The sequence below is a fragment of the Ceratotherium simum genome, chromosome 24, assembly GCF_057802395.1.
Source record: "Ceratotherium simum simum isolate JZ-2026a chromosome 24, ASM5780239v1, whole genome shotgun sequence".
Lineage (NCBI taxonomy): Eukaryota > Metazoa > Chordata > Mammalia > Perissodactyla > Rhinocerotidae > Ceratotherium > Ceratotherium simum.
In genome coordinates this window covers 16616173-16642748 of record NC_141923.1, presented here as the reverse complement: position 1 = coordinate 16642748, position 26576 = coordinate 16616173, and the positions used below count along the sequence as shown (strand labels likewise).

General features: G+C 42.3%; 1 protein-coding gene across 2 annotated transcripts in view; it reads right to left on the bottom strand.

The window, feature by feature from the left end:
- Positions 1-26576, bottom strand: part of PTPN21 (protein tyrosine phosphatase non-receptor type 21) — an 81206-nt gene that overhangs the window by 9039 nt on the left and 45591 nt on the right. For both annotated transcript variants that reach the window (XM_087448084.1, XM_087448085.1), the window contains exons 11-15: positions 19146-19206; positions 18215-18299; positions 12690-14131; positions 7623-7760; positions 6472-6693 (exon numbers count right to left, since the gene is read on the bottom strand). In XM_087448084.1, coding sequence (XP_087304210.1) covers positions 6472-6693; positions 7623-7760; positions 12690-14131; positions 18215-18299; positions 19146-19206 — 1948 coding nt within the window. The remainder of the gene's footprint in view (positions 1-6471; positions 6694-7622; positions 7761-12689; positions 14132-18214; positions 18300-19145; positions 19207-26576) is intronic.

The window sequence follows — 26576 nt, the reverse complement described above, 5'->3', positions numbered from 1 at the left end:
GCTAACATCATTCTCAATGGTGAAAAACTGAAAACTATCCCTCTAAGAACAAGAACTAGACAAGGATGCCCACTTTCACCAGTCATATTTACCATAGTTTTGGAAGTCCTAGCCAGAGCAATCAGGCAAGAAAAAGAAATAAAAGGGATCCACATTGGAAAAGAAGAAGTAAAACTGTCACTATTTGCAGATGACAGGATTTTACATATAGAAAACCCTAAAGAATCCACCAAAAAACTTTTAGAAATAATAAACGAATACGGTAAAGTTGCAGGATACAAAATCAACATACAAAAATCAGCTGCCTTTCTATACACTAACAATGTAGTAGCAGAAAGAGAAATTAAGAATACAATCCCATTTACAACTGCAACAAAAAGAATAAAATACCTAGAAATAAGTTTAACTGAAGAGGTGAAAGACCTGTACACTGAAAACCATAAAACATTGCTGAAGAAACAGAAGACAACACAAAGAAATGGAAAGACAGTCCATGCTCTTGGATTGGAAGAATTAACATAATTAAATGTCCATACTTCCTACAGCAATCTATAGATTCAGTGCAATCCCGATCAAAGTTCCAATGACATTTTTCACAGAAACAGAACAAAGAATCCTAAAATTTATATGGAACAACAAAAGACCACAAATAGCCAAAGGAATCCTGAGAAAAAAGAACAAAGCTGGAGGTATCACACTCCCTGATTTCAAAATATACTACAAAGCTATGGTAACCAAAACAGCATGGTACTGGCACAAAAACAGACACACAGATCAATGAAACAGAACTGAGAGCCTACAAATAAACACACATATCTATGGACAGCTAATTTTCAACAACGGAGCCAAAAACATACAATGGAGAAAGGAAAGTCTCTTCAATAAACAGTGTTGGGAAAACTGGACAGCCACATGCAAAAGAATGAAAGTAGACCGTTATCTTACACCATACACAAAAATTAACCCAAAAGAATTAACGACTTGAATGTAAGACCTGAAACCATAAAAATTCTAGAAGAAAACATACACACTACGCTCTTTGACATTGGTCTTAGCAGCATATTTTCAAGTACCATGTCTGACCGGGCAAGGGAAACAATAGAAAAAATAAACAAATGAGACTACATCAAACTAAAAAGATTCTGCACAGCAAAGGAAACCATCAACAAAACAAAAACACAACCTAAGAATTGGAAGAAGATATTTGCAAACCATATCTGATAAGGGGTTAATAGCCAAAATATATAAAGAACTCATACATCTCAACAACAAAAAAACTAACAATGCAATTAAAAAATGGGCAGAAGATCTGAACAGACCTTTCTCCAAAGAAGATATACAGATGGCCAACAGGCACATGAAAAGATGTTCAAAATCACTAAAGGAAATGCAAATCAAAACTACAATGAGATATCACCTCAAGCCTGTCAGAATGGCTATAATTAACAAGACAGGAAACAATAAGTGTTGGAGAAGATGTGGAGAAATGGGAACTCTCATACACTACTGGTGGGAGTGCAAACTGGTACAGCCACTATGGAAAACAGTACGGAGATTCCTCAAAAAATTAAGAATAGAACTACCTTACAATCCAGCTATTCCACTGCTGAGTATTTGCCCAAAGAACAAGAAAACACAAACGCACAAAGATATACGCACCCCTATGTTCACTGCAGCGTTATTCACAATAGCCAAGACTTGGAAGCAACCTAGGTGCCCATCAAGGGACAAATGGATAAAGAAGATGTGGTATATATAAACAATGGAATACTACTCAGCCATAAAAAAGGATGAAACCTGGTCATTTATGAGAACATGGATGGACCTTGAGGGTATCATGCTAAGCGAAATAAGTAACAGGGAGAAAATCAAATACCATATGATCTCACTCATAAATAGAACATAAAAACAACAACAAACAAACACTTAGAATCAGAGATTGGACTGGTGGTTACCAGAGGGGAAGGGGGGAGGCAGAAGGGTGAAGGGGGTTATTAGGCACATGTGTGTGGTGATGGATTGTAATTAGTCTTTGGGTGGTGAACATGATGTAATCTACACAGAAACCGAAATATTACAGAAATAAACCCACACATCTATGGACAGCTAATCTTCGACAAAGGAGCCAAGAACATACAATGGAGAAAGGAAAGTCTCTTCAACAAATGGTGTTGGGAAAACTGGACAGCCACATGCAAAAAAATGAAAATAGACCATTACCTTACACCATACACAAAAATTAACTCAAAATGGATTAAAGACTTGAATGTAAGACCTGAAACCATGAAACTTCTAGAAGAAAACATAAGCAGTATGCTATTTGACATCAGCCCTAGCAACATATTTTCAAGCACCATGTCTGACCGGGCAAAAGAAACAACAGAAAAAATAAACAAATGGGACTACAGCAAACTAAAAAGCTTCTGCACAGCAAAGGAAACCATCAACAAAACGAAAAGACAACCTAACAATTGGGAGAAGATATTTGCAAACCATACATCTGATAAGGGCTTAATCTCCAAAATATATAAAGAACTCATGCATCTCAACAACAAAAAAACTAACAACCCAATTAACAAATGGGCAAAAGACTTGAACAGACATTTCTCCAAAGAAGATACACAGATGGCCAACAGGCACATGAAAAGATGTTCAGCATCACTAATTATCAGGGAAATGCAAATCAAAACTACAATGAGATATCACCTCACGCCCGTCAGAATGGCTATAATTAACAAGACAGGAAACAACAAGTGTTGGAGAGGATGTGGAGAGAAGGGAACTCTCATACACTGCTGGTGGGAGTGCAAACTGGTGCAGCCACTATGGAAAACAGTATGGAGATTCCTCCGAAAATTACGGATAGAACTACCATACGATCCAGGTATTCCACTGCTGGGTATTTATCCAAAGAACTTGAAAACACCAATACGTAAAGATACATGCACCCCTGTGTTCATTGCAGCATTATTCACAATAGCCAAGACGTGGAAGCAACCCAAGTGACCATCAAGGGAAGAATAGATAAAGAAGATGTGGTATTTGCAAACCATACTTCTGATAAGGGCTTAATCTCAAAAATATATAAAGAACTCATGCATCTCAACAACAAAAAAACTACCAACCCAATTAAAAAATGGGCAAAAGACCTGAACAGACATTTCTCCAAAGAAGATATACAGATGGCCAACAGACACATGAAAAGATGTTCAAAATCACTAACTATCAGGGAAATGCAAATCAAAACTACAATGAGATATCACCTCACGCCCGTCAGAATGGCTATAATTAACAAGACAGGAAACAACATGTGTTGGAGAGGATGTGGAGAGAAGGGAACTCTCATACACTGCTGGTGGGAGTGCAAACTGGTGCAGCCACTATGGAAAACAGTATGGAGATTCCTCAAAAAATCAAGGATAGAACTACCATATGATCCAGCTATTCCACTGCTGGGTATTTATCCAAAGAACTTGAAAACACCAATTTGTAAAGGTACATGCACCCCTGTGTTCATTGCAGCGTTATTCACAATAGCCAAGACTTGGAAGCAACCTAAGTGCCCATCAAGGGACGAATGGATAAAGAAGCTGTGGTATATATACACAATGGAATACTACTCAGCCATAAGAAACGATGAAATCCAGTCATTTGTGACAACATGGATGGACATTGTGGGTATAATGCAAAGTGAAATAAGTCAGAGGGAAATGGTCAAATACCATATGATTTCCTTCATTAAGTAGTAGATAATAACAACAATAAACAAACACATAGGGACAGAGATTGGATTGGTGATTACCAGAGGAGAAGGGGGGAGGGAGGAGGGTGAAAGGGATAATTCGGTACATGTGTGTGGTGATGGGTTGTAATTAGTATTTTGGTGGTGAACATGATGTAATCTATGCAGAAATAGAATTATAATGATGTACACCTGAAATTTTTACAATGTTATAAACCAATATTACTGCAATAAACAAAAAATTAAAAAAAAAAAAGAAAGAAAGAAGATGTGGTATATATACACAATGGAATACTACTCAGCCATAAGAAACGATGAAATCCAGCCATTTCTGACAACATGGATGGACACTGAGGGTATTATGCAAAGTGAAATAAGTCAGAAGGAGAAGGTCAAATACTGTATGATCTCACTCATTAAGTAGTAGATAATAACAACAACAAACAAACACATAGAGACAGAGATTGGATTGGTGGTTACCAGAGGGGAAGGGAGGAGGGAGGAAGGCAAAAGGGATAATTAGGCACATGTGTGTGGTGATGGATTGTAATTAGTATTCGGGTGGTGAACATGAGAACATGATGTAACCCATGCAGAAATAGAAGTATAATGATGTACACCTGAAATTTATACAATGTTATAAACCAATGTTACCGCAATAAACAAAACAAAACAAAGAAACCGAAATATAATGATGTACACCCGAAATTTATATAATGTTATAAACTAATGTTACCACAATAAACAAATAAAAATTAATATGTGTGTATAATACATGTTATGTATATCTGCATGCATGTATGCACCTTTGTTCATGATAAAACTAAAAAAGTAAACTGAATTATTCAGCAGAATAAAGGCTTTTATTTTTTCCTTATTAATACAATTTCCATTACTGACCTTTTTATAAACTTATGTACTCTGAATTCACATAATAATCTATGTGACCGGGGGCAATTTGTTTAACCTCTCTGAATCTCAGTTCTCATGCATAAAATAAGAATATTACCTACCCTCCTGGGGCTGTTGTCAGGATTAAGTGAGTCAATACACCACTGCCTTGCACATAAAAGGCTCTTACTAAGTGGTTGCTGCTGCTGCTCTGATGGTTTTTCTTCTTATAAAAATATCAACCTCATAGTGCCCCAAATCTCAAACACAATTTCCCCTTGTGAAGTACTAAACACATTCGAAAAACTATTAGCAATGAAGCCAACACTTAAGTTAAATGTCAGATTTCTAGGAAAAAAGAAATTTTCCTACTTAAGGTAGTCTCATCTCTGAACTTCTCAGTCAGGTCACCCTCCATAATGATAAATACTAAGTTTCCACATAAGATTTCACCTGCTTGAGAGGAGTCGGTTACTCTAGAGTAATTACTGGATTTGTAGTCAGGAGATCTGGGTTAAATCTCAGCTCCCCTGGTTTTCAGTGACGACAATAACTATGTTCTGAGCACTGAGTGGAAAGCCTGTGCCAAGCACTGTTCCTCCCAGGCTCTCATGTAAGGCTGCCAGCCCTGAGTCACACCCGCGTCCTCTCACCAAGCACCCACTCAGGGGCAGGCACTGTGGGTGGCGCCAGTTACCACAGCAAACAAGAACTAGGCAGGAAGGGTCTGATGGTGAGGGAGCAAAGGGGGAGGTGTCAGCATTTCTTTATTCAGAGATCAGCACAGTGAGGGCCCACACTGGTGAGAGGTAGAGCGGGAATTCTGAAGCTCACACTCTTTCCACTGTTCTTCAGGATGCCCCTGAAGATTCTGAAATACCACTATAGAACCACAACATTATTCAATTCTTATCCAGCCAGTCATGAGAGACTGGATGAGTTATGCCAAAGAAATGGTCGGTTTTCAAATAAACTATGTCCACATTAAAAAGCACATGCGTAGATTCCCAAAGACCATCAAGGGTACTGGCATTCATAGGCAGATTGTCAGGTCTCTAAAAAGCCTCAAATGTGAAACTGCTCCATCAAATATCACCTGCAAACTAAGTAAAATGTGGAAAAGAAGAAAAACAACACCTGATTATAGACACTCACTAGAAGGAAATTTCTCCTCCCCAAAACAAAGAATTTTCTTCCTAGCCAGCATGAACAAGGGTATGGAGAAGAGAAGGACAGCTTTACTCAGCTACCTGCTGTGAAGCATCACCTTTTCCATTTTAGTGGGTATAACATCACCCCAGTTAAATGGCATTATACTGCTTCCAGGGGAAAAATAGCACTGCTTCTTTGAAGAACAAATGATGTTTAAAAATGATTACAGGGAGTATGCAAAGAGAACAGATGGCACCTTCATAAGTAAAAGCTTTGTGAACACCATCAAAAAACCCAGACACTCTGTTACATAAAATGCAGGAAGGTATGTGATGAAGAAAAATCAATTCAGCTGCTCCTGAGAGAATTTACAAGCTAGAACAAGGTCTTCAGATTTGTAAGAACCAAGATCTAAAGTCAGGCAAATAAATGATTCCCAAGATGTGGTAACAGTGTTGGGGACAGAGTGGTTTACCCCGTGGAGAGAGCAAATGTGACTCTGGCTCTGCTGATAGACACTTTCTCTCCCGCCCTGGGGTATGGATTTCCCAGCTTATAATATCGTTTGCCACAATGGTTCAAAACTAGGGTGTTTTTAGAATACAGACATGAATACAATTCTTACTATTCTTGTAATTTAACTTAAAACTTCACATCCCGTCAATTACTCTAAATGTTCCTCTCACCTTAATATGTGATGCATTGATGTAACCAGTATTGTTTTCTTTCGTTGGGACCAACTCCACTCTGGCATCGTCATAGGGAAGGACATCTTGGAATCGATTTCTTTCTGCATTTTCAGGGAGTCGTGCTGTTGAGCACTCCCCATCAACTAGCCGTTTTTTAAGAATTCTTTCATATTCTGTGAATACCATTCCCTGTTCTAACCGCTGTTCCAGAATTTTACACTGTAAAATAGAATATGTGGAGTAATATGAATACAGTCACATGCCACAGCTGCATTTTGATTGTACATTTGAAATCTTATTTTCTGCTTCAAGTCTAGCATTATCTAATATGGAAAATTCTAGGTGAAACCAAAGTTAAATTTTTAACAAGCCATAACAAGAGTTAAAAGAACAAATGAAATAATCTTGTTAGTGAGAATATAATGCAAAGTTCTGTTAGAAGGTGAAAATTGGCCTAAAACGTGTTGAATTCATTTTCTCTATATCTATGTTCAGTTTTTTGACTCCTAAGAACCAGAAAATTTTCCTGGAGAACAGTAAATCCTACAGTAGGATAATCAATTCCAACCTCTGTGAACAAATGCTTCAATTTTATAATAAATGATACATTAAAAACTAAAAACAGTAATAAATATTGGAAACTATGTCTCCAGAATCCAGTTGTAAGGAAATTAATTTTTGCTTAGGATAATTCATGCCTCTCTGATTTTAATATAAGAAAACCTCATAGCAAATACATCTTGGTCACAAAGAAAGTTTTGAAAAGTTCAGTAACTATTTACCCTTGAAATAAATTTTCAATATAATGAAAGCAGTCAATGTCTGCTTTCTTTCCTGTGTGTACTCATATGCACTTGTCGATTTCCTCTAACTTTAAGGCCATCAAAAATCAAGACTGCCACAGATAGCTGGAAGAAGGTAAAGAATAACACTGAGAAACAAAAAATCAACATTTAGCCTGAAATTATCTATTAAAACATTAGCTATAAATTTGCCCCACTTTTGAGGTCTAGATTACAAAATTCCTTAATATTCATTTCTGATTATTAAATGTGTTAGAAAATTCACTAAGATCTCATGAAGGCATTTTTGTAGTATTTTATCGATTGTCCCAGAGACAGCACACAGCCCACATGTCTCATACCTACCCTCTCATCATTAGTGGCTCTGGCGGGCACTTCCTTTCCTTCATCAGGCAGAGGCAAGCGAGACAGGGAGAGTCCATTCAGGGCAGCCAACTTGAGAGGACCAATTTTTTTTGCATCTACTCGGCTCTTTTTCATTCCCTATAAAGATATTTATATGTATGTATGAAATATACACAAATACAACCCCTTTGAAAAGAAATTCCAATGGACTCAAGGCTGGAAACAGAGGGAATGCTCTCCTTTGCCAACAACCACAGGAGAGATTACACTCTTTCACACACACACACACATATATATACAGTTTAACAAACATTAAGAGAAAGGCATTCCTTTCTAGGCCAAAGCACTGATAAGTTTTCCAGATATAACGTTTTGAAATGCAATTGGTTTCAGGGCTCTGTTGTAACAAAAGGTGAGGCTCCAGGCAGACAGCATTCCTTCACAGAACTCCCAAATTTCAAAATGTGACACAAAAATCAGCTGCAGTCCACAAAAAGGGTTTTAAATGCAGTCACCTGACTGTAATAAGTAGCTTTTATAATTTTTAAAAAATATAAACTAGTTTTTTAAATCATTCTGAAAAAACTACCACTTTCCTATTCTGCGAATACCATTCCCTGTTCTAAGCGCTGTTCCAGAATTTTACACTATAAAATAGAATATGTGGAGTTACATGAATATAGTCACATCCACAGCTGCATTTGGAATGTATATCTGAAATCTTTCTGTGGTCGTGCTCTCTGTTCTATTCTACATTCTGTGGCAGACTTGTGTGACCTGGGTTGGATCACTATACCACTCAGAACCACCTCATTTTTAAACCACGAAAATAATACAGGGCTGAAATCTCAATCATGACACCAGAAGGAGAGGGTAGAAGACAGAGTATCAGCAGAATGCTGCCTCTTGAAAACAGGTGTTTTCTAAAATTATTATTAAAGCTAACGATTTTCCTCTGTAAGTCAAACAAGTGTAAGAGCGCTAAGTCTCCTTAGATATTCTACATCTCCTTGGAAGCCATCATAATTATAACCACAGTAGCCCTAATTTGAAAGAAATGGTTTTCTCCATCCGTCTCATAAATGAAATCAGCTTTGCTACAGCTCTACCAGCCTGGGCGGGAGGGAGAGAGGAGGGAGGCAGGCACAGACTAAAAGGTTCCTGCCTGGGCTAAAATTTCACGATTCTAATGTGTGCAGAAAACAGAGGTATGCTGGTAAATGTTTAACAACTGGTGGGGAGGGCTCTGATCTGTAAAGTTTGCCGATTTCCACAGTGCAAATACTCCCAGCATGGCCATCTCAAACTGCCAATGCAACATCCACTGGCTCACAAGATGCCTGAAAATTTAAGTCAGCTCTCGCCTGCCAGTATGAGGAGGCTCCAGCACCTTGCCTGAAAGTGACTCAAAACGCCCAGCACGATATGCTGGATGAAGCCGACTGGCTGTAAGGTCAGTTCTGAAGCCTGATTTGAAGAAAGGTGTTTACAGTCAAAACTAGCCTCAAATACCCCTTACTTAGCCCTTAGAGTACAAGCATGTACAGTGATTTCTTATGTGAGAACCACCACGCAAGACTAAGGGCGCAACAACAACAAACTCCTTACGTAGCTGTGTGAGCACTCAAACCAGTCTACCTTTTTCAGATAACAATCAAGTCCCTGGAGGTGGAGATGGGTGGAGAATTCTAAAATGTTCCTGCTTGTCTGCAATTTATTTCACTGTTGTTAATATTAAACCTTTATAAGCTTAATTCACATTAGTATACTTGTTTGTTGTAACAATTAAACAAGATAATGGCAACCCCAGTTACCATGAATGGGTCAGAGGGTTTAGGAGGAGGCTGGGCCCTTCAACTCTTGGGAAGTCAGTAAGTTGCATGTATGATGCAACCTCACAGTAGTAAAATTTGATGGAGCACTTTCTCTGTGTCAGGACCTCACTTTACTCCCCCAACAACTCTCTGGGGTCATCTTCATTTACAAATGAGAAAACTGAGTCAGAGAGAGATTAAATAGCTTGCCCCAGGTCACAGAGCTTCCTCTTTATACCGTTACGCATAATGACATTTTAGTCAATGAGGGACCGGTGGTCCCATAAGATTAGTACCATATAGCCTAGCTAAGTAGTTGGCTACACCATCTAGGTTTGTTTAAGTACACTCTACGATGTTTGCACAACAAAATCACCTAACGACACGTTTCTCAAAACGTATCCCCATCGTTAAGCGACACATGACTCTGTACGGTAATCAGTATCAAAACAATAAAAATCTTTCATTAAAATCAGTTATGCTGCATCATAGAATTCAGAAAGCATTTTTCATGCCTAACCTTATGTGGGACTTAAAACAATGCCACAGCAGGCAGAGGAGGGGTGACTGTCCCCGGTTTACAGATGAGAACCCGAGGTCCTGGTGCATGAAGGGCCCAGCCCACTGAGCAGAGAACTAATAAATGGCAGGGTCTAGACTCAGACCCAAGTTTTTCCACGCTCAGGTCCTATACCTTTCCCCTTGCTCACAGCTGCCATACATATTCTTTGAGTAAGGAGAATCCCTTATCCTAAAAGGGAGCAAAAGCATAATCCAATCACATCACTTTATTAATAGTGTAGGTCTTAAAGGTTAACGGGGGAGAAAATTTTATTTTTAGAGAACCAAATTGACTAAAGTCCTCAGATTTAGCAGAACTTGCTAGGCCCTATTCAAAAGGTATAGGGATAATAGGCTTGAATACCAGACTATACTCAAAACAAATATCATTTGGGGAAAACGCCACATGTAAAAATGACAGACAGGGGCCAGCCCGGTGGCGCAAGCGGTTGGGTGCGCGCGCTCCGCTGCGGCGGCCCGGGGTTCGCTGGTTCGGATCCCAGGCGCGCACCGACGCACTGCTTTGGCAGGCCATGCTGTGGCGGCATTCCATATAAAGTGGAGGAGGATGGGCACGGATGTTAGCCCAGGGCCGTCTTCCTCGGCAAAAAAAGAGGAGGACTGGCGGATGTTAGCACAGGGCTGATCTCCTCACAAAACAAAACAAAAAAAAAATGACAGACAGTTCTTGATGTACTGGGGAGTACTAACTATAAAGGGACCTGTCCAGCTGGCTCAGGGGCTCAGGTAGAATCACTTTGGAAGACACATCCACACCTTGCCCCCACCTTGAATCACTGATCGTGAGCCCGTACCCTCCACTTTAGCCGACCTGAGACACTGACCTTTACTGTTCAGGTAGGTGAGAAAGAATGTACTACCAAGAAAAATTAAAAATAAACTTAAGGGACTGGCCTGGTGGTATAGTGGTTAAGTTAGCGTGCTCCGCATTGGCGGCCCAGGGGTTCACAGGTTCAGATCCCAGGCATGGACCTACACACCGCTTGTCAAGCCATGCTGTAGCAGGTGTCCTACATATAATAGGGGAAGATGGCCACAAATGTTAGCTCAGGGCCAATCTTCCTCAGCAAAAAGAGGAGGATTGGTAACAGATATTAGCTCAGGGCTAATCTTCCTCACCAAAAGAAAAAAAACAAAATAAACTTAAAATTCAAACTCAAAATGCATTAAAAGAAAACACATTTAAATTCATGGCACTACTGTAAGTAGTTTTAGTCTATGTATGCTGATCTATCTCATAAGCACTATAATATTGTGTGAATTTTTTTCCTGCTTATGAAGATGTTTATAGCATCTCAGAGGATCTAATATACCAGGCCAGAACCATGTCTGTGATGCGCCCTCAAGTCTGAGTATGCAGACTAGCAGGGACCGGGGAGAAGTCCTAGCCGCCAGGACACTGGGAGCAATTGGGAGACAGAATGGATAGGTTAATCAATCACCTTAGCTTGGCCAGAGTGCAGGGCACGGGGAGTGGAGGCACAGGCAGTGAGGACTCCAAAGCCTGAGTGATGCAACAAGATGATTTAGAGTAGACACGCTTACATGACAAAGCCACAAATGCGTGGCCAAAGTTTGGGGACTCAAATGGTTTCACTGGAAAGACAGAACAGCAAGGTTTAGACAAGCATTTATTACTTAATAAAATATTATGTAGAATATGCCTCGATGCAGAACAGTACAGAAGAGAGAACAGTTTGCAAAGATAAATATGAGTTTAAAAGTCCAGTTTAGTCTCAGACTAGTTGGGTGACCTTGGGAAAGTTACTCAGTATCTCGGAGTCTGTTTCCCCATCTGCAGGAACAATAGGCCTGTTATAAAGTGGACATGGTAAAGCAGAAGGCTTGCTGGGCACACGGTAAATGCTCTGGGAAAGGCAGCCAGAGATGAGGTTATGCTCTTTTATACATTGCTTCTAATAGGTGAGGAGTGATTACTTAATTCATGTTTATTTATTATAGTGAATATTAAAGAGCTGCATTTTCTACAAGGGACCTTCCTTGGGTTCTCAGTGCACTTCATCTTTCTTTAAAAGAGACCTGGAGCTCTCAGGTTTTTTGTCTTAACAAAGGGCCACCTTCCCAACTCCAGAACCACTCTCCAGCCCTCAGAGATCATGGCCAAGCATTTCAAGTTGTGCCCACCAGGACTCTGACCTTGAGAATTATATAAGGCATTAGGAACACTTCCATGGATGCTTCTCTCAGGCCTCACACGGGCAAACTGAACAAATGCAGCCCTGGGTTCCTGCATCACCACAGGGTGTTTGTAACAGGTGGCTAACAAAACAATCCTGGCTCAAGTCATGAAATCTTAACTCCCTTTAATGCATTGCTAAAACATTTCATTCATTCTTTCTGTTCCATTCCACAGAGCCTCCTCCATTTACCTTTTCATTTCCTCTAATTCATTATCTCTAAGCAAAAATCACTAAATTTCTAATCGATCCCAATTTTTTCCATAGATAATTAAACTCAAATGTGGTCCAAATAAGACAAAAATAGAGTAAAGTGGGAGGAGGGGCGGATAAAAAAGTTAAAAGAAAAGAGCTGAAAACGTCAGAAGTAATGAGTTAAAGAAAAGACAGAGGGTAGAAGTTGTTGAGAACACTTAGGTTTAAAGGGCACTCTTCTAGGTTGGCTGAGGCCCACCGGCACATGAACAGCTTACCCCTAGCGGCGGAAGTCCTTCCACAATGTTTTTCTTTCCAGAGAGGAGATCTGACACGGGCCTCTTCTTCAGAGAATCCCTCCGTGCTCGGTATCTCCCCGACGTGGTGAGGTCGGACTCGGACATGGAGGGCGTCAGCAGCCCATCTCTTCTGGGCCGCTGGGCCTCCACGAGCATGTGAACGGGGCTGCCGTCCCTCACCCTCTTCTCAGTCTCTGTGACGTGGGATTTAGGCTCGAGAATGTGCAGAGGGCTGGTGACTGCAGTGACCGAACCACAGGCGTAGCTCAGCTGCGGTTCTTGCGAGTAACTGCCCCGGGGCTCCCGTGCCAGCAGAGAGAGTGCTGCCTGTGTTTTGTTTTCCTCTTCAAAATCTTCCTCCTCTTCACTGCTGTGTATGAGCATGGTAGCGTCTGAAAGAGATTTTTTATGACCATATCTCAGGCTTTCCTGTTCGTCCGTCTCTTCTCGTTTTGTTCTTTCGATGAAAACATTTGGCTGGGAGCCTGCTGAGATAGCCCGCGGGGCCACATCCGCTGCCGACGCAGACATGGTCCTCTCCTTCAGCCTCATGCCTTCAAAGCTGTGAGTCAGCCCAGCTATCTCAATGCTGTTCCTCTTCTGTAAGTGAGCATGCCGGGCCGAGGTGAGCGGCTCGCTGACCTCCTGGAGAGAATGAGCCACCGGCAAGCTGTCCTCTTGGAACGTCTGGACTGAGTGATGGACTCGCCTGGTAATGAGATCTGGGTTGCTACTGCTTATGTAGAGGTGGCGGGACAGGTCTGGGGTGCTGTTGGCCGGCCTGGGGTATGGGTAAGGTGGGGGTGGGCGGTACACCTGTGTTTTCATGATGTTGGGAGCTGGGTACTCCTGGGCCTGCAGCTGCACGTTGGTCAGCTCAGGCACACTGACGGCACCCACCACAGGCCGCCTCTCTGCGGGGTAGGGGTAAGGAGACTGGCTGTGGAAACTGTAATTCAAATTGAAGGGATAGTGGGCTGACTGGGGAGAGGTAAAATGGGCATGCTCCCGAATTTCAGGTTGGCTGTAGACCAGAGCATCTGGCCTGCTATAGGCGTACGAGCTACCAATGTTGAGATTTCTCAGCGAGTGGCTCTGCCTTTCTGCGTGCACCATTCCTCTGTTGAGCTGCTTCATCACAGTCTCATAATCTGGGGTCGGGCGGTAGGAGGGGGGTATGAGGGCACTGTGCCGATGTGATGGGACATAGTCGGGTCTCATGACATCGCTCCCAGTAATACTTGGGTTAGAGGACATGGGTGAGGGCTGCATGTAGGGCTGAGGGTTATTTAAGGAGTTAGTGCTGTGTGCACTGTAGACACTGCCGTTACGGATCCGACCATTGAGGTCAATCTGGGCTCGATCCAAACTCGTCTGAGAGTGACAATAGTATCCGTTCTGGTTGGTAACAAAGAGATTATCTGGAAAAAAAAAAAATATATTTAAAATGAGATTTTTAAAATGTATTAAATTGGACCGATTACTCTAGACAAATATTGAGGTAGGCCCTGAATGTTGATGCCATTTTCTACGTCACTTTTGAAAATCCATGCTGAAATGACCTGGCTTTACCTACAACACTGAGTGGTCCTGGGCACATCATTTCCTGGAACCTCAGCTTCCTCATCTATAGAACGGGGATAGCTCTGCCTACTCTAAGAGTTGTATTCAGGATTTGGCACCTAATAAGATTAGCCAAATCTAAGTCCAACATTAAGAGTACAATTGTATCACAAAATATTGTCTTTTTCTGAAATTCAAAAATATGTGTTTTACTAGAAAGACGAAACAGACTTTCTGGAACTCTGGGGAGCTGTAGGCAGAGACACTGTTCAAGGTATTGGGCCACTGACTTGCGTTCTCCCCCTGGTGGGGATGTGGCCTTGCTGAGGCTGAGCTAGTTCAAGCACCAGCTGTCTGTAAACACCTCCTTAAATGGGATTCTAGATTGTCTGTATAGGTTCTTCCAGAATGAAGATAAAAGGGCAACAGCTCAGCAGGATCTGAGCTTCTCTGGATTCCAGTCACTGTTGGTGACTCCAACAGTGTCACCAGGAGCTGCACACCTCACTAGGGGGCCAGAAGCCAAGAAGAACCATGTTAAGATAATCACACCTGCCCCAGCCCCCAGGCTTCAGTAAGACTGGGATCCACAGCTAGCAGAATCAGGAGCCTAATCTAATCTACAGCGCTGTGTGTGTGCCTGTCCAGGGCTGGAAGGAGGCATGTTTCTTCCAGCCAATGTGTAGTTCACCTGAAGCACTGTCACTAATGAAGGTGATTTCTGACACTTCAAAGCAGCAGTCAAGTCCTCCAGAGAACAGTTGCCTTTGAAAAGCATTCATGACGGTTTAAGTGACAACTGATTATCAAAGTGAATACACCACAGTCTACTGTGTGAACTTTATTCTGGTGGCACACATAGCCATGAAGAACAGGACTCAAACGCATCACTGTATTCTTCCTGCTGATACACAATGCCTCCTTGTCCCTATACTTTTCCAGTATCTGGAATACTCTGCAACCTCCGAGTCTCTGCAGTGCCCCTTTTCTCACGGCCGTCACAGCTCAGGTCCTTTCTCAAGCCTGTCTGGACCAGCACGATACCTGCCTACCGGTCTCCCTGCCTCCAAGCCCCTCTCTGCACCCCACAAACCATCCATTTGTGAGCCCGTATGCATAAAAGACTACGCTAAGAACTGATGGGGAAAAAGATGACTAGAATCCAGGCAAATAAAAGGGGAAAGGTATATACAAAAATCACCATAATTCAAGGACGAAGTATTACAGTTTAAGGACATAAGTGTGACAGGAGTCCAGAGGAGGGGAGGATCACTTCCAGCTTGGGCTGGGTTGAGGGGGACAGGGAGAAAAAGATCAAGAAAAATCTCACAGAAGACGGCATTCGGAGGGGTAGGGTGGGTGGGGCAGGCATACCCAGCTTTCATCAGGAGCCGGGTCCCTCCACCTCTGGGTGCACGCAGGATTACACACCCTCACCTCTGGACATCAGGCAGAGCCATGTGACTAGTACCAGCAAAGGGAAAGTGAGCAGAGGGTTGAGAGCCAATTTCCATGCTCCCTTCCCCCTGCCACCCTGACCAGTGTTCCAGATGGAAGAGGCTCCCCCAGCCCGAGCCCTGAGGCAGGCTGACGTGGAGCAGAGCCCTCCTGCCAGTGCACGATGTAACCTGAGCAAGAGGTAATCTTTACTGTGTCAGCCACGGAGAGTTTAGAATTGTTTATTCCATAGCACACCCTAGCGTATCCTGACTGGATGGAAGCATGTGGGCATTCCAAGTGAGAGAGCAGCCTGGACAAAGCCGGATAATCTTGGCTGGAGTATTGGGTAGCTAGAGAGTAAAAGAACAGTGGGAAATAAGACTGAAAAAGTAGCCTGAGGGAATGTCGTGCAGAGTATTGAACACTGGGCAAGGAATGATCATCAGGGAGATGCGATGAGCCTGGCAGCCGCATATCAGATGAACCCAGGAGAGTGGGGAGGGAAGATATCAGCTCCCTTGATGCAATAGGTAGTGACAGGGGAAAAAAGCAGTGACGACTAGACTGGATCAGGAGCACAGGGACAGAGAGAAGGGGATGTGGAAGGGATATTATATGAAGTTAGAGGCAAGTGGATTTGTAACTGACTGCGTGTGGAGGGCAGAAAAGGAAAAGCAAAATTACATGCAGTTTGGAATCCAAGTAACCAGGAGAGTGACTTCATCATAAAGATGAGGTAAGGAACATGGGAAAAGGGACAGGCTTGTGGAGTAGAGCAAAGAGCTCAAATTTAATATTTTAATTTTCAGCAAGTTGTAATAGCTGATAATATTTATTTATTTAGTGCTTACCATAAGCCAGGTACTCTACTGAGGGCTTTACTTAGGGAGCTCTGAGTAGCTCACAACGACCTATCGGACAGATGGAAATGTGGGGCTAGAGCACAGGAGTAATGATGGAGCAGAAAATATAGATTTGACAGTCACCCTTGCTGAAATCTGAAATGTGGATGAGACTGCTGGGGAAGCCTGCATAGGGAGGGAAGGGGCCACGGACAGACCTTCCAGGCAGCGAACAACATTCATGGTACAGGAGGAAGAAGGAGAACCCAGCACACTGAAAAGAGATTTTTCAAGGAGAGAATGCCGGAATCTGATGGTATGGAGGGTGTGTGGGGCACTGGGGACATGAGAGAGGGCAGCTTGAACAGAACAGCAAAGGCAGAGTACCAAACGGTAACCAAGAAACAGAAGCAGCACACAGGTGTTACTCTCCGAAGAAATGGGGTGACAAAGGAAAGGAAAAGTAATTCAAACCATCGTTGGGAGAGAAAGGAGAGGAAAAACTATGAGGATGTTTATAGACCGAGGAAAAGGAATGAGTATCAAGGAATCACTAACAACGCGGAGAGAAGAGCCTTTTCCCAGAAGTGGGTGGGGCTGGGGCCACAAAACCAGATAAGGGCAGGGTGCAAGCAGGAGAGTATAGTGAAAAAGGTAAAAAACATTCTGAGGTGGACACTCTCGGCATCCACACCCCAAAGCCCTGCTCCCCTCCTGTCCACCTCACCGCGTGGAATTCTCACCTCTACACATAAGGCCCTGCACAAACAATGGTCAAACCCACCTTCTAGTCCCTTCAGGCATCATTTCCTACCAGACCACTCTACTCTCTAAACACCCTCTTCCTCATCCTGTGCCATGGTCTTCACTGTCCCCCAAAACCAGGAGCAGCAATCCCAATCAGGTAGCCTCCTCTCTCTTTCCCTGCTGAAATCCATCCTCTTTCATGGTCCAGAAAGCCCTTCTCAATCTTCCCAACATGACGAGTTTTCCTCCACTGAATGGCACAGTCATTGCTTGCTCTCTCTCATCAAAACAATCATGTTCTCTTTGTATTTAAGTTATCTATGTACTTGTCTTATCCTCCACTATTAGATTCTAAGCTCCGCAAGATGTGGAATTACTTCTCTGCATAAATCTCCTTGGCCTTTATAGTAGAGCCTTGTAGACAGAGTAGAGAGCAAATGTCTGTTAAATGAAGGCTTGAGATTCAGCTTTGGAGGCACTGTCTTAAATATAGCTCCCTATACTAATCAAAATCAACATAAAAATAAAATGTTTAAACCTTTACAATGGGAAGAGCTCAGGCAGGGAAAATCAAAACGAACCTGGGACATCTTGTGCCAGAAAGCAAGGAGGCACTCGCAGGCTACCTGGGGGGCGCTAACGGGACATAGGGGCCAGCTTGCAGGAATACCCATGGGCCAAATGTGGGATCATTTGAGCATCAAAATTTGATACTGCATTATTTTGTACACATGTCCAAGATATTGACTATCATGGCAGCTTCTTCTATGAATCCAAGATGGCTATAATCACGACAACAATTTTGGATGTAACTTCAGCCAAAAACTATCCTGGCTTCAAGATCTCCAAATCTTCATAATTTATTCAAATTGTAATAATTTTGTAAGGCATTTCAGAAACAGTGTACTCTACCTTGAGAAGAAGTGTATGGTTCTGTATAATGTCCGTTATAATGCAGCTGGGGTGGGGGAGGCATCACATAGGGCTGGGGTTTAGGCTAAGAAATGGAAAGGTGGAGACAGGGTTAAAACAAATTGTTTACGTAATATAAGTAAAGTAATTCTCTGCTGGTTTCTTTCTCTGCATTAAAAAACTTCTAAAAGAGACAAATACACTATATATGAAAAATAAACATGAAGACCCTATAGCTCTCACTATATCTATCATTTTCAATATTTCCCAGAATGACCAAGTCAAGCCCAATGCACTGATATCAGACATCAGAGAGCACAAGAAAACAAGCTGAATCCAAAAAGTTAAGAGCAAGAAGGAACAGATACAAATTTCCTGAATTCTTATATAAACATTTGATATGTAGTACATTTAATCTTATTAGACAAAATCATCTAGTATTTTAAATATCTACTAACTTCTGGTTATTCTTGGCTAATAGTCAAAATTTTTAATCTTGGGTTGGATCTAATATTTAAATATGTATGTTTGGGCCGGCCCCGTGGCTTAGCGGTTAAGTGCGCGCGCTCCGCTGCTGACGGCCCGGGTTCGGATCCCGGGTGTGCACCGACGTACCGCTTCTCCGGCCATGCTGAGGCCGCGTCCCACATACAGCAACTAGGAGGATGTGCAGCTATGACATACAACTATCTTCTGGGGCTTTGGGGGGAAAATAAATAAATAAAATCTTTAAAAAATAAATAAATAAATAAATATGTATGTTACATACATTATATAAATATTAGGTTTAACTATGGAAAATCGCCACTTCTTTCGTCAAAACGATCAAATATCAGCACACTTCTGTGGCTCAACTCAAAGTATATTTTATTAAGGAAGATGACATCACTAAAAGAAAAAAAAGGCAATCCTATTTTTCTTTCTTTCTTACCAGAGACATCCTTGAAGAAGACCTCCTCCTAATTGGATTCACTGTGACGGTCTGGGTTTGCCTATAAAATAAGACATGGCTTTGAGAAGAGCATATATATATGTCATATGCATGTACATAATCTTCCTAATTCTACCAAAATAAACTAATAAGAAGGTAACATGATAAATCTTCCAGAGCAAAAAAGACAGACTATTCCAATCATAAATTAGAGAAAAGAAAGGAGACTCGCTGTCCTGACTTGGGGTCTTGGCCCCTTCCTGCTGCCCAGACCCCTCAGACCACCCTGCAGGCTTTGAGCATTCCCATGGAGCATCAATCGTCTGGACTACCAGCAGGATCAGCAGGAGTACCTTTCCCTGGCCCACGCAGGTAAAACCTCTGGAGTGATCATAAGCAGAGGGGGAGAGGCAAGGCTCGATCACCCATGAACATCCCAGGAGAAGCAAGGCTCAGTGCAAATGCGTCTCTCCTGTGGGCCTGGGTTAGCACGGACCACCTCCATTAACAGTCCTGAGGGGGACCATCACTCGCCAGCCCAGAAGCATGAAGCAATGGGAACTGCCTTTAATTAAAAGTCGGTTAACCACAAACAACAAACATAATGAAGAAATAGTTATAACTTTGGTAACTTAAGAATCTATATTTCCTCTAAGAAACTTAAGAGAAAGCAAAAAAGTGGAAAATTTGGTTCAGCGGGCCTGCGGTAAACCTTTACTTTTCTTTGCAAGAAACTTCTCTCTGATTGGTTTTAAATGTATTTTTCAAAAAGCAATGAGAATATTACGGAGTGCTGAGTGACATTTATCAGATAACTTGAGATTTTAAATTATTCACAGCAAGTTCCATCTTTGAAAAAAAAATTAGGTCAAAAAGGAACAAGAAACAGAAAAGCCCATTTGTAATCCTATCATTTTTAAACAGAGGCAGGATTTTTTGTTCTTGTGTGCAGTCAGTTTTATTGCAAATAAGATCTAGGAACCTAAACACATAGGATTCTTGGCTTTGCTGATGACTTACGTAATTTTATCAAACCACTTTTTTAAAAAATCTTTTACCATCTGATCCTGGCTCATGAGCTTATGTGACATAATTAATCACGAAAATATCTTGTGACCCTTGGTTACAGTGTTCTAAGGACTCATTACTAGAAAATCCATAATTACATAGTAAATATTCAATCCACTTAATCAGCGAATTTACCATAACATCAAGCCTCATGTCTCATACATTAACATTATTCTTAGTACTCTAACAATTAGTATCTTATATTCAAACCCTGAATATTAGCTTACTTTTACAAGACTTTTGAGATACAAGAAAACTAGTGCTTATTAGGAACCTAACATCAGGTGACTATAATTGCGTTTACTAGTTGACTTATTTTTAATTAAATGCTTCCTTTAAATAAATTCCTTTCATTATCATTAGAACGTATTAGGGGCGGCCCCGTGGCTTGGCGGTTAAGTTCTCGCGCTCCGCTACTGGCAGCCGGGTTCGGATCCCGGGCATGCACTGACGCACTGCTTCTCCGGCCATGCTGAGGCGGCGTCCCACATACAGCAACTAGAAGGATGTGCAACTATGACATACAACTATCTACTGGGGCTTTGAGGAAAAAAAAAAAAGGAGGATTGGCAATAGATGTTAGCTCAGAGCCGGTCTTCCTCAGCAAAAAAGAGGAGGATTAGCGTTAGCTCAGGGCTGATCTTCCTCACAAAAAAAAAAAAGAAGAAGAACGTATTAAGGTTGTTGATGATAAATGCATGCCACTTTTCCAAAGGATGCTCCATTCTGCCAGAAGGTATGTTACTCAATAATAACAAAATGGATGTTAATTCCATTAGATGGCAAAAATACAGATTGGTAAAGCACTATAGGGTCCTAATTGAGGCCTCCTTAGTGAAACAAGTTGGGAAGCTATATCTGGGCTTTTTTTTTTTAATACATTCCTTAACTGCACGTTAATGTATTCCTTAAAATCAGTGTCAAGAACCTAAAGACACTGTATTTTATAGCCTTGAAATTTACTTTGCCTCTGCCTTTTCTCCACTGTCCAGGTTAGGTTTAGGCAAACTGGGTCCTGTGAAGTTTATGTTTAGTCCAGAAACTCACTAAATGGACTGAACTTTTAAAGTACTATAAATTCAGAACTGGAGAGAAAGGCTGATAGACTCCTCCAACAACATGTCCAGAGTTGCCCAGCCTGGAGCAAAAAAATAAAACTGAAGTGTATTAAACACAAAATCCAAGGATGCAGAGCTTAGGAACACAGGCAGCAACTCCCACACACGGTCTCTATCTTGGCACCCTTGCTGGAGCATCCAGTGTGGAGGCGACACTGCCCACCTCAGAGGCCGCTTCTACTAAAAACAAGCCAACAAGTACGTCCTCCTCCTGCCAAACTTTTTGACGTAGGCAGCCTCGCCATCAGTTCTAATATTCTAACCTCCTCTTTGTTCTTGCCAATGTTCTCGTAAATGCAGTTTAGTGTGAGATCAGCTGTCCTAATCTTGGTACACAAGAAAATGGTGTTGTTTTCTGGACTTTTTGAGCAGTTACTACGCTGATGGGTGCTGCTAAAAATGAGGCAGCTGAAGAACTCAGAAAAAATCACCGGAACATGTGCACTGGAGAAGACAAAATAAGAAAAGGCTGCTAGACCAAATAAAAGAAATTATAGTACTTACTGAAACAGTGTTAAAGACTGTACGTGATTACCTCACAGGATCCGAACACCAACCCCATGAGGGAGGCTGGTTATTATCCTGATTTTACAGATGAGGAAACTGATACTTAGATTAAGTAAATTGCTCCACGTCATATGGCAAATAAGGAGCAGAACTGGCATTTAAACCAGGCAAGTCTGTCAGATTCCTGAGCACAGGCCACAAACAACAATCGCTTATTTGTCTGACCCCCTCCCCAACCCCAACTGATCTGTAAGCTCCATGGAGGCAAGAAGACATACCATGGTATCTCTGGTGTCTGGCACACAAGGAAGCTCGCAAATGTTTGTGGAACAAATGAAGGTCACAGTGAGGGAGAGCTGATGGTGATGGTTATCATGAAGCATTTATAGCTGAGCTCACATTTCTAAGCAGTGTCTGAATTTCACTTTGTGAGCTTCCCTTCTTATACATTTATAGCTAGTGAAGAGGAGTGAGATTTTTTTTTTTTTTAAAGATTTTATTTATTTTATTTTTCCCCCCAAAGCCCCAGTGGATAGTTGTGTGTCGTAGCTGCACATCCTTCTAGTTGCTGTATGTGGGACTCGGCCTCAGGATGAACGGAGAAGTGGTGCCTCGATGCGCACCCGGGATCCGAACCCGGGCCACCAGCATCGCAGCGCGCGCACTTAACCACCAAGCCACAGGGCCGGCCCGAGGAGTGAGATTTTGATGAACAAAACATGTGTTAAATGGTGGAAATACCTAGAAAATGTTAGTCTCAATAACTCTCCTCTAATGCGATAGGGATAGGGGTTATTCTATCTTCTTCCAGGCCCCGTACAGTCTCTTCAAACCCAGCAGTAGACCGAGAAGAAGGGGTAGCCCCTACTCGCTTCCAGACAGGGCCCCCTCCAATCAGTGTCCTGATCACGCAAGTCTGCAGAACGAAGTGGACACCAGCTGCCATGCTCACTGACAGCCCTAAACTGCAGGGAACATACACCAACACTCTCACTGCTCGGCAAGCAGCCTACCGGTGACTGAAATCCAAGCTCCTCCCTAGAGAAAGTCTCTTGAAACCTCCATCACTTGGCTTTGCAGATTAGAGGATACCATCCTCCTCTTCCCCCTAATAAAGAGAAAAGCCTCCTCCACCAAGAACCCTCTCCAGATTCTTATTCTCTCCTAGTCTTTTTCTCATGTAAATTAGAGCAGATGATCACAGCATGATCAGTTCTGGGGCTTAGGGTTGGGGAGAGCAGGGTTGGAAGAAGCTTTTTGACCTAATAGACTGACATTATCTCATCTAGTTCCTAATCCAACCCTAAAGGAATGTTAAGTAAAGGTCCCATTATCCTCATTTTGTGAGTTAAAAAACAAAGAGATTGTTATCTAACATTTCTAAGGCTTGGGTAACATAAAAAGATGATTCTGTTACCTAAAGTACATTGTTTAAAAGTTGAGGGAGGGGGCAAGACTAACGGATCATGCCATTCTATAAATCCTAAAATATAGTCATCTGGGTCAAGTCAAGGTTAGATAAATCACATAAGGCCATCCCAAACACCACTATATTATAAATCAAGACTAAGGGGTGGGGAAAGGGACACTCTAGGAGTAAAGTTCTCCTTTCTATGCAAGTAGAATCCATCCCCTGAGCCACCAGTCGCTCCAGGCTGAACCAGATGCTCAGAATCCACCGTCCAGTTCTAGGCCTGCTGCAGTTTCGTTAAAAGCCCATTACACTTGAGTTTACCCATCCGGACCATGAGAACGAGTCTATATCAGAATCGTCATAATATTAAATGTGACTGAAGAGTCTAGGTTGAGAGCCTTAAAAGAAATGACCATGAAAATTAATGTTATTTTCAGTTTTATTACCCATCAAAATATTAAAAGCTAAGAATTCATTTACTTCACCTGGGTAACAAGTGCTCACAATGAAATATATTAGTTTTCCACAGAATGAAGTAGATAGCATCCATCATAAACAATTACATAGGAATAGTTCACGGAAATGGACTTCCACAATCTACTGGAAGCACAGAGATTAAAAACAAAAGGTGGAAAATAGCCCTTTAAGTATCATTATTTCATTTTTAAAAACTCATTTTCCTTATATATGCAACTGAAGACCATATTAATGTGGTTTTATTTATATTTGGCAATAAACAGCAATATTACAAAAAAGGTTTCTAAAATTGAATCATTTACCACAAACAATTTATTTCTTTTCCCTCTGAACTTTAAAATCATTACCAGGTAGTGATTTGCCGAAAAATCTTTTTTTTTTTTTTGTGAGGAAGATCATCCCTGAGCTAACATCCGTGCTAATCCTCTTTTTTTTTTTTTCCTGCTGAGGAAGACCGGCTCTGAGCTAACATCTATTGCCAATCCTCCTCCTTTTTTTTTCCCCAAAGCCCCAGAAGATAGTTGTATGTCATAGCTGCACATCCCTCTAGTTGCTGTATGTGGGACGCGGCCTCAGCATGGCTGGAGAAGCGGTACGTCGGTGCGTGCCCGGGATCCGAACCCAGGCCGCCAGTAGCAGAGTGCGCGCACTTAACTGCTAAGCCACAGGGCCGGCCCATGCCAAAAAATCTTTTTAAAAAGACATTAAGCACCAACCACTATGGACGCCTACTAGAAAGGGATTATATTGTGTGGTTTATTCAAAATGATTGACTCTCCATTATTTCCCAGAAGAGGAATGAACCGAGGTAATGATGGCTCAATATTATGAATACCGTTAAACTTATAAAAGGCTTTAAACTTATGAAAAGGCTGTGGTCCAACAGATTGTACATCTCCTGCCTAAACGTCAGAACACTACTTCTGCATAAAAATAATGTCACACATGGCTGGGTCACCAGGCCAGCCCAGAGGAGCCCCAAATGCAACTATCCTTGACTAGCAGCACAACTGAATCTAGCCACCAGGGGGAACACTTTCACACTCACATGCACCCAGAACTCCAAGCTGTTTTCCAATTTACAATCAGTAAGAAAAGGAAATCAGACAAGGAGCAAAAAGGGCTCTTCTCACCTCTGACTTCCATCACTGTCTCACTCAGGCTTCCATCATTCACTGAGCCTTATATATGAAGCACCTTCCCATATACTGAGGCAGGAAGATAAATGAGAGCGGAGCCTGCCCTCCTGGAGCTCCATCAGACAAGACAGACAAATCCACATTAAAACAGCAGACACGAAACACTCTTAACAATCTAGCGCAGCGGCTAAGAGCATAGGCTCTGGTCTCGCTGCTCCCAATGGCTAGTTGCATGGCAGAGGCATGACACATCACTTCTCCAAGTCTCCAGCCCTTCATCTATAAAAGGACAATAATAATTGTACCAAACAGGGTTACTGTAAAGATTAAAGGAGATAGAAGCTCTCAGCATAATGCCTGACACAGAGAAAGCATTTACTGAATTAGAGTTCATGTTATGAAAGGGGTAGGAGAAAAACAGAACTTTGAGAGTGGTACTGAGCGCTAAAGCAAGCTAAACGCATGGTTGACCCCAGGGGGGCTGCATTTAAACTGGATCTTGAAGAATGACTAAGAGTCTGCCAGAGAAGAGGAGGAAGGAGATTCCAGCAAAGGCCTGGGCTGCAAGAGGCATTAGCATTGTAAGGACTGAAGGGTTCTGGGAGTGAGGATCAAAGGTCAGCAGGCCCGATGGGCCCAGAGGAGGATCACAGGAATCTGCACTTAATCTGCAGCTAAGGAAGCCTGGAGGAGAGGAACAGGCTCAGATTCAGTCCTGAGCTACAACTCTGAGAGCAGTACTACATCTTTTACTGATTCATCCAGAAGGCTGGCTGAGCCAGGTGAGATGTGGCAGGTGAGGCCAGATAGGAGACAGCTGCAATGGGCCAAGGAGAGAGGACAACTTAAAGAAAGGTTGTGGGGACAGAGTGGAACCTTTCAGGTCTCAATTTAGATGTCACTCTGCTGGGAAGCCCTTCCTAACTTGGTGGTTCTGGGTCAAGTACCCTTCTCCTAAGGGATCATATAGCACCACGGATATACCAAATCAGAGCTCTTAACACTTGTTTCTGCAGATTCATTCAACAAATTCACGGCGGGCCAGGCCCTTGCTCAGCACTGGGAATACAGGAGTTAACAAGACAGGAGAGTGTCTGTCCTTCACTGCTGTGAAGCTTACCTGCTGGGAGGGGATCCGACAATAAGTAAACAAATACACAAATTCAAGCAGTGCTAACTGCTAAGAAGAAGAATAAAACAGGGTAGGGGAATAAAGAGAGACAGCAGCAGACAGGGAACGGGACACACAGGGTAGTCAGGGACAGCCTCTCTCAAGAGGGGCACCTCTGATCAGACAACTGATGCAATGGGGGAGCGAAGCGTGTGAAGACATAAGAGAAGAGCATTTCAGGCCGAGGAAGGGGCAAGTACAGCATCCTCAAGGGTGGAACATGTTCACAGACCAGAAGGGTACTAGTGTGGCTAGAACAGGGTGAGCAAGGAAGAGGGTATAGGAAACAACGTTGGAACCAGGCAAGGAGCAGATCGTGTACAGCCTTGTACTCCTGTTTTAAGTATGATGGAATGCCAATGCACGGTTTTAAGAGTGACAGCATCTGACTCATGTTAAGCCAAGATCATTCTGGCTGACTTATAGAAAGTAAGCTACAAGCAGGGCAGGCACAGAAACAGGCAGAGAGTCAGAAGGCTACTGCAATGTTCCAGATAAGAAACTATGGCACTGGTGCTAAGTTTTTAGCAGAGGAGG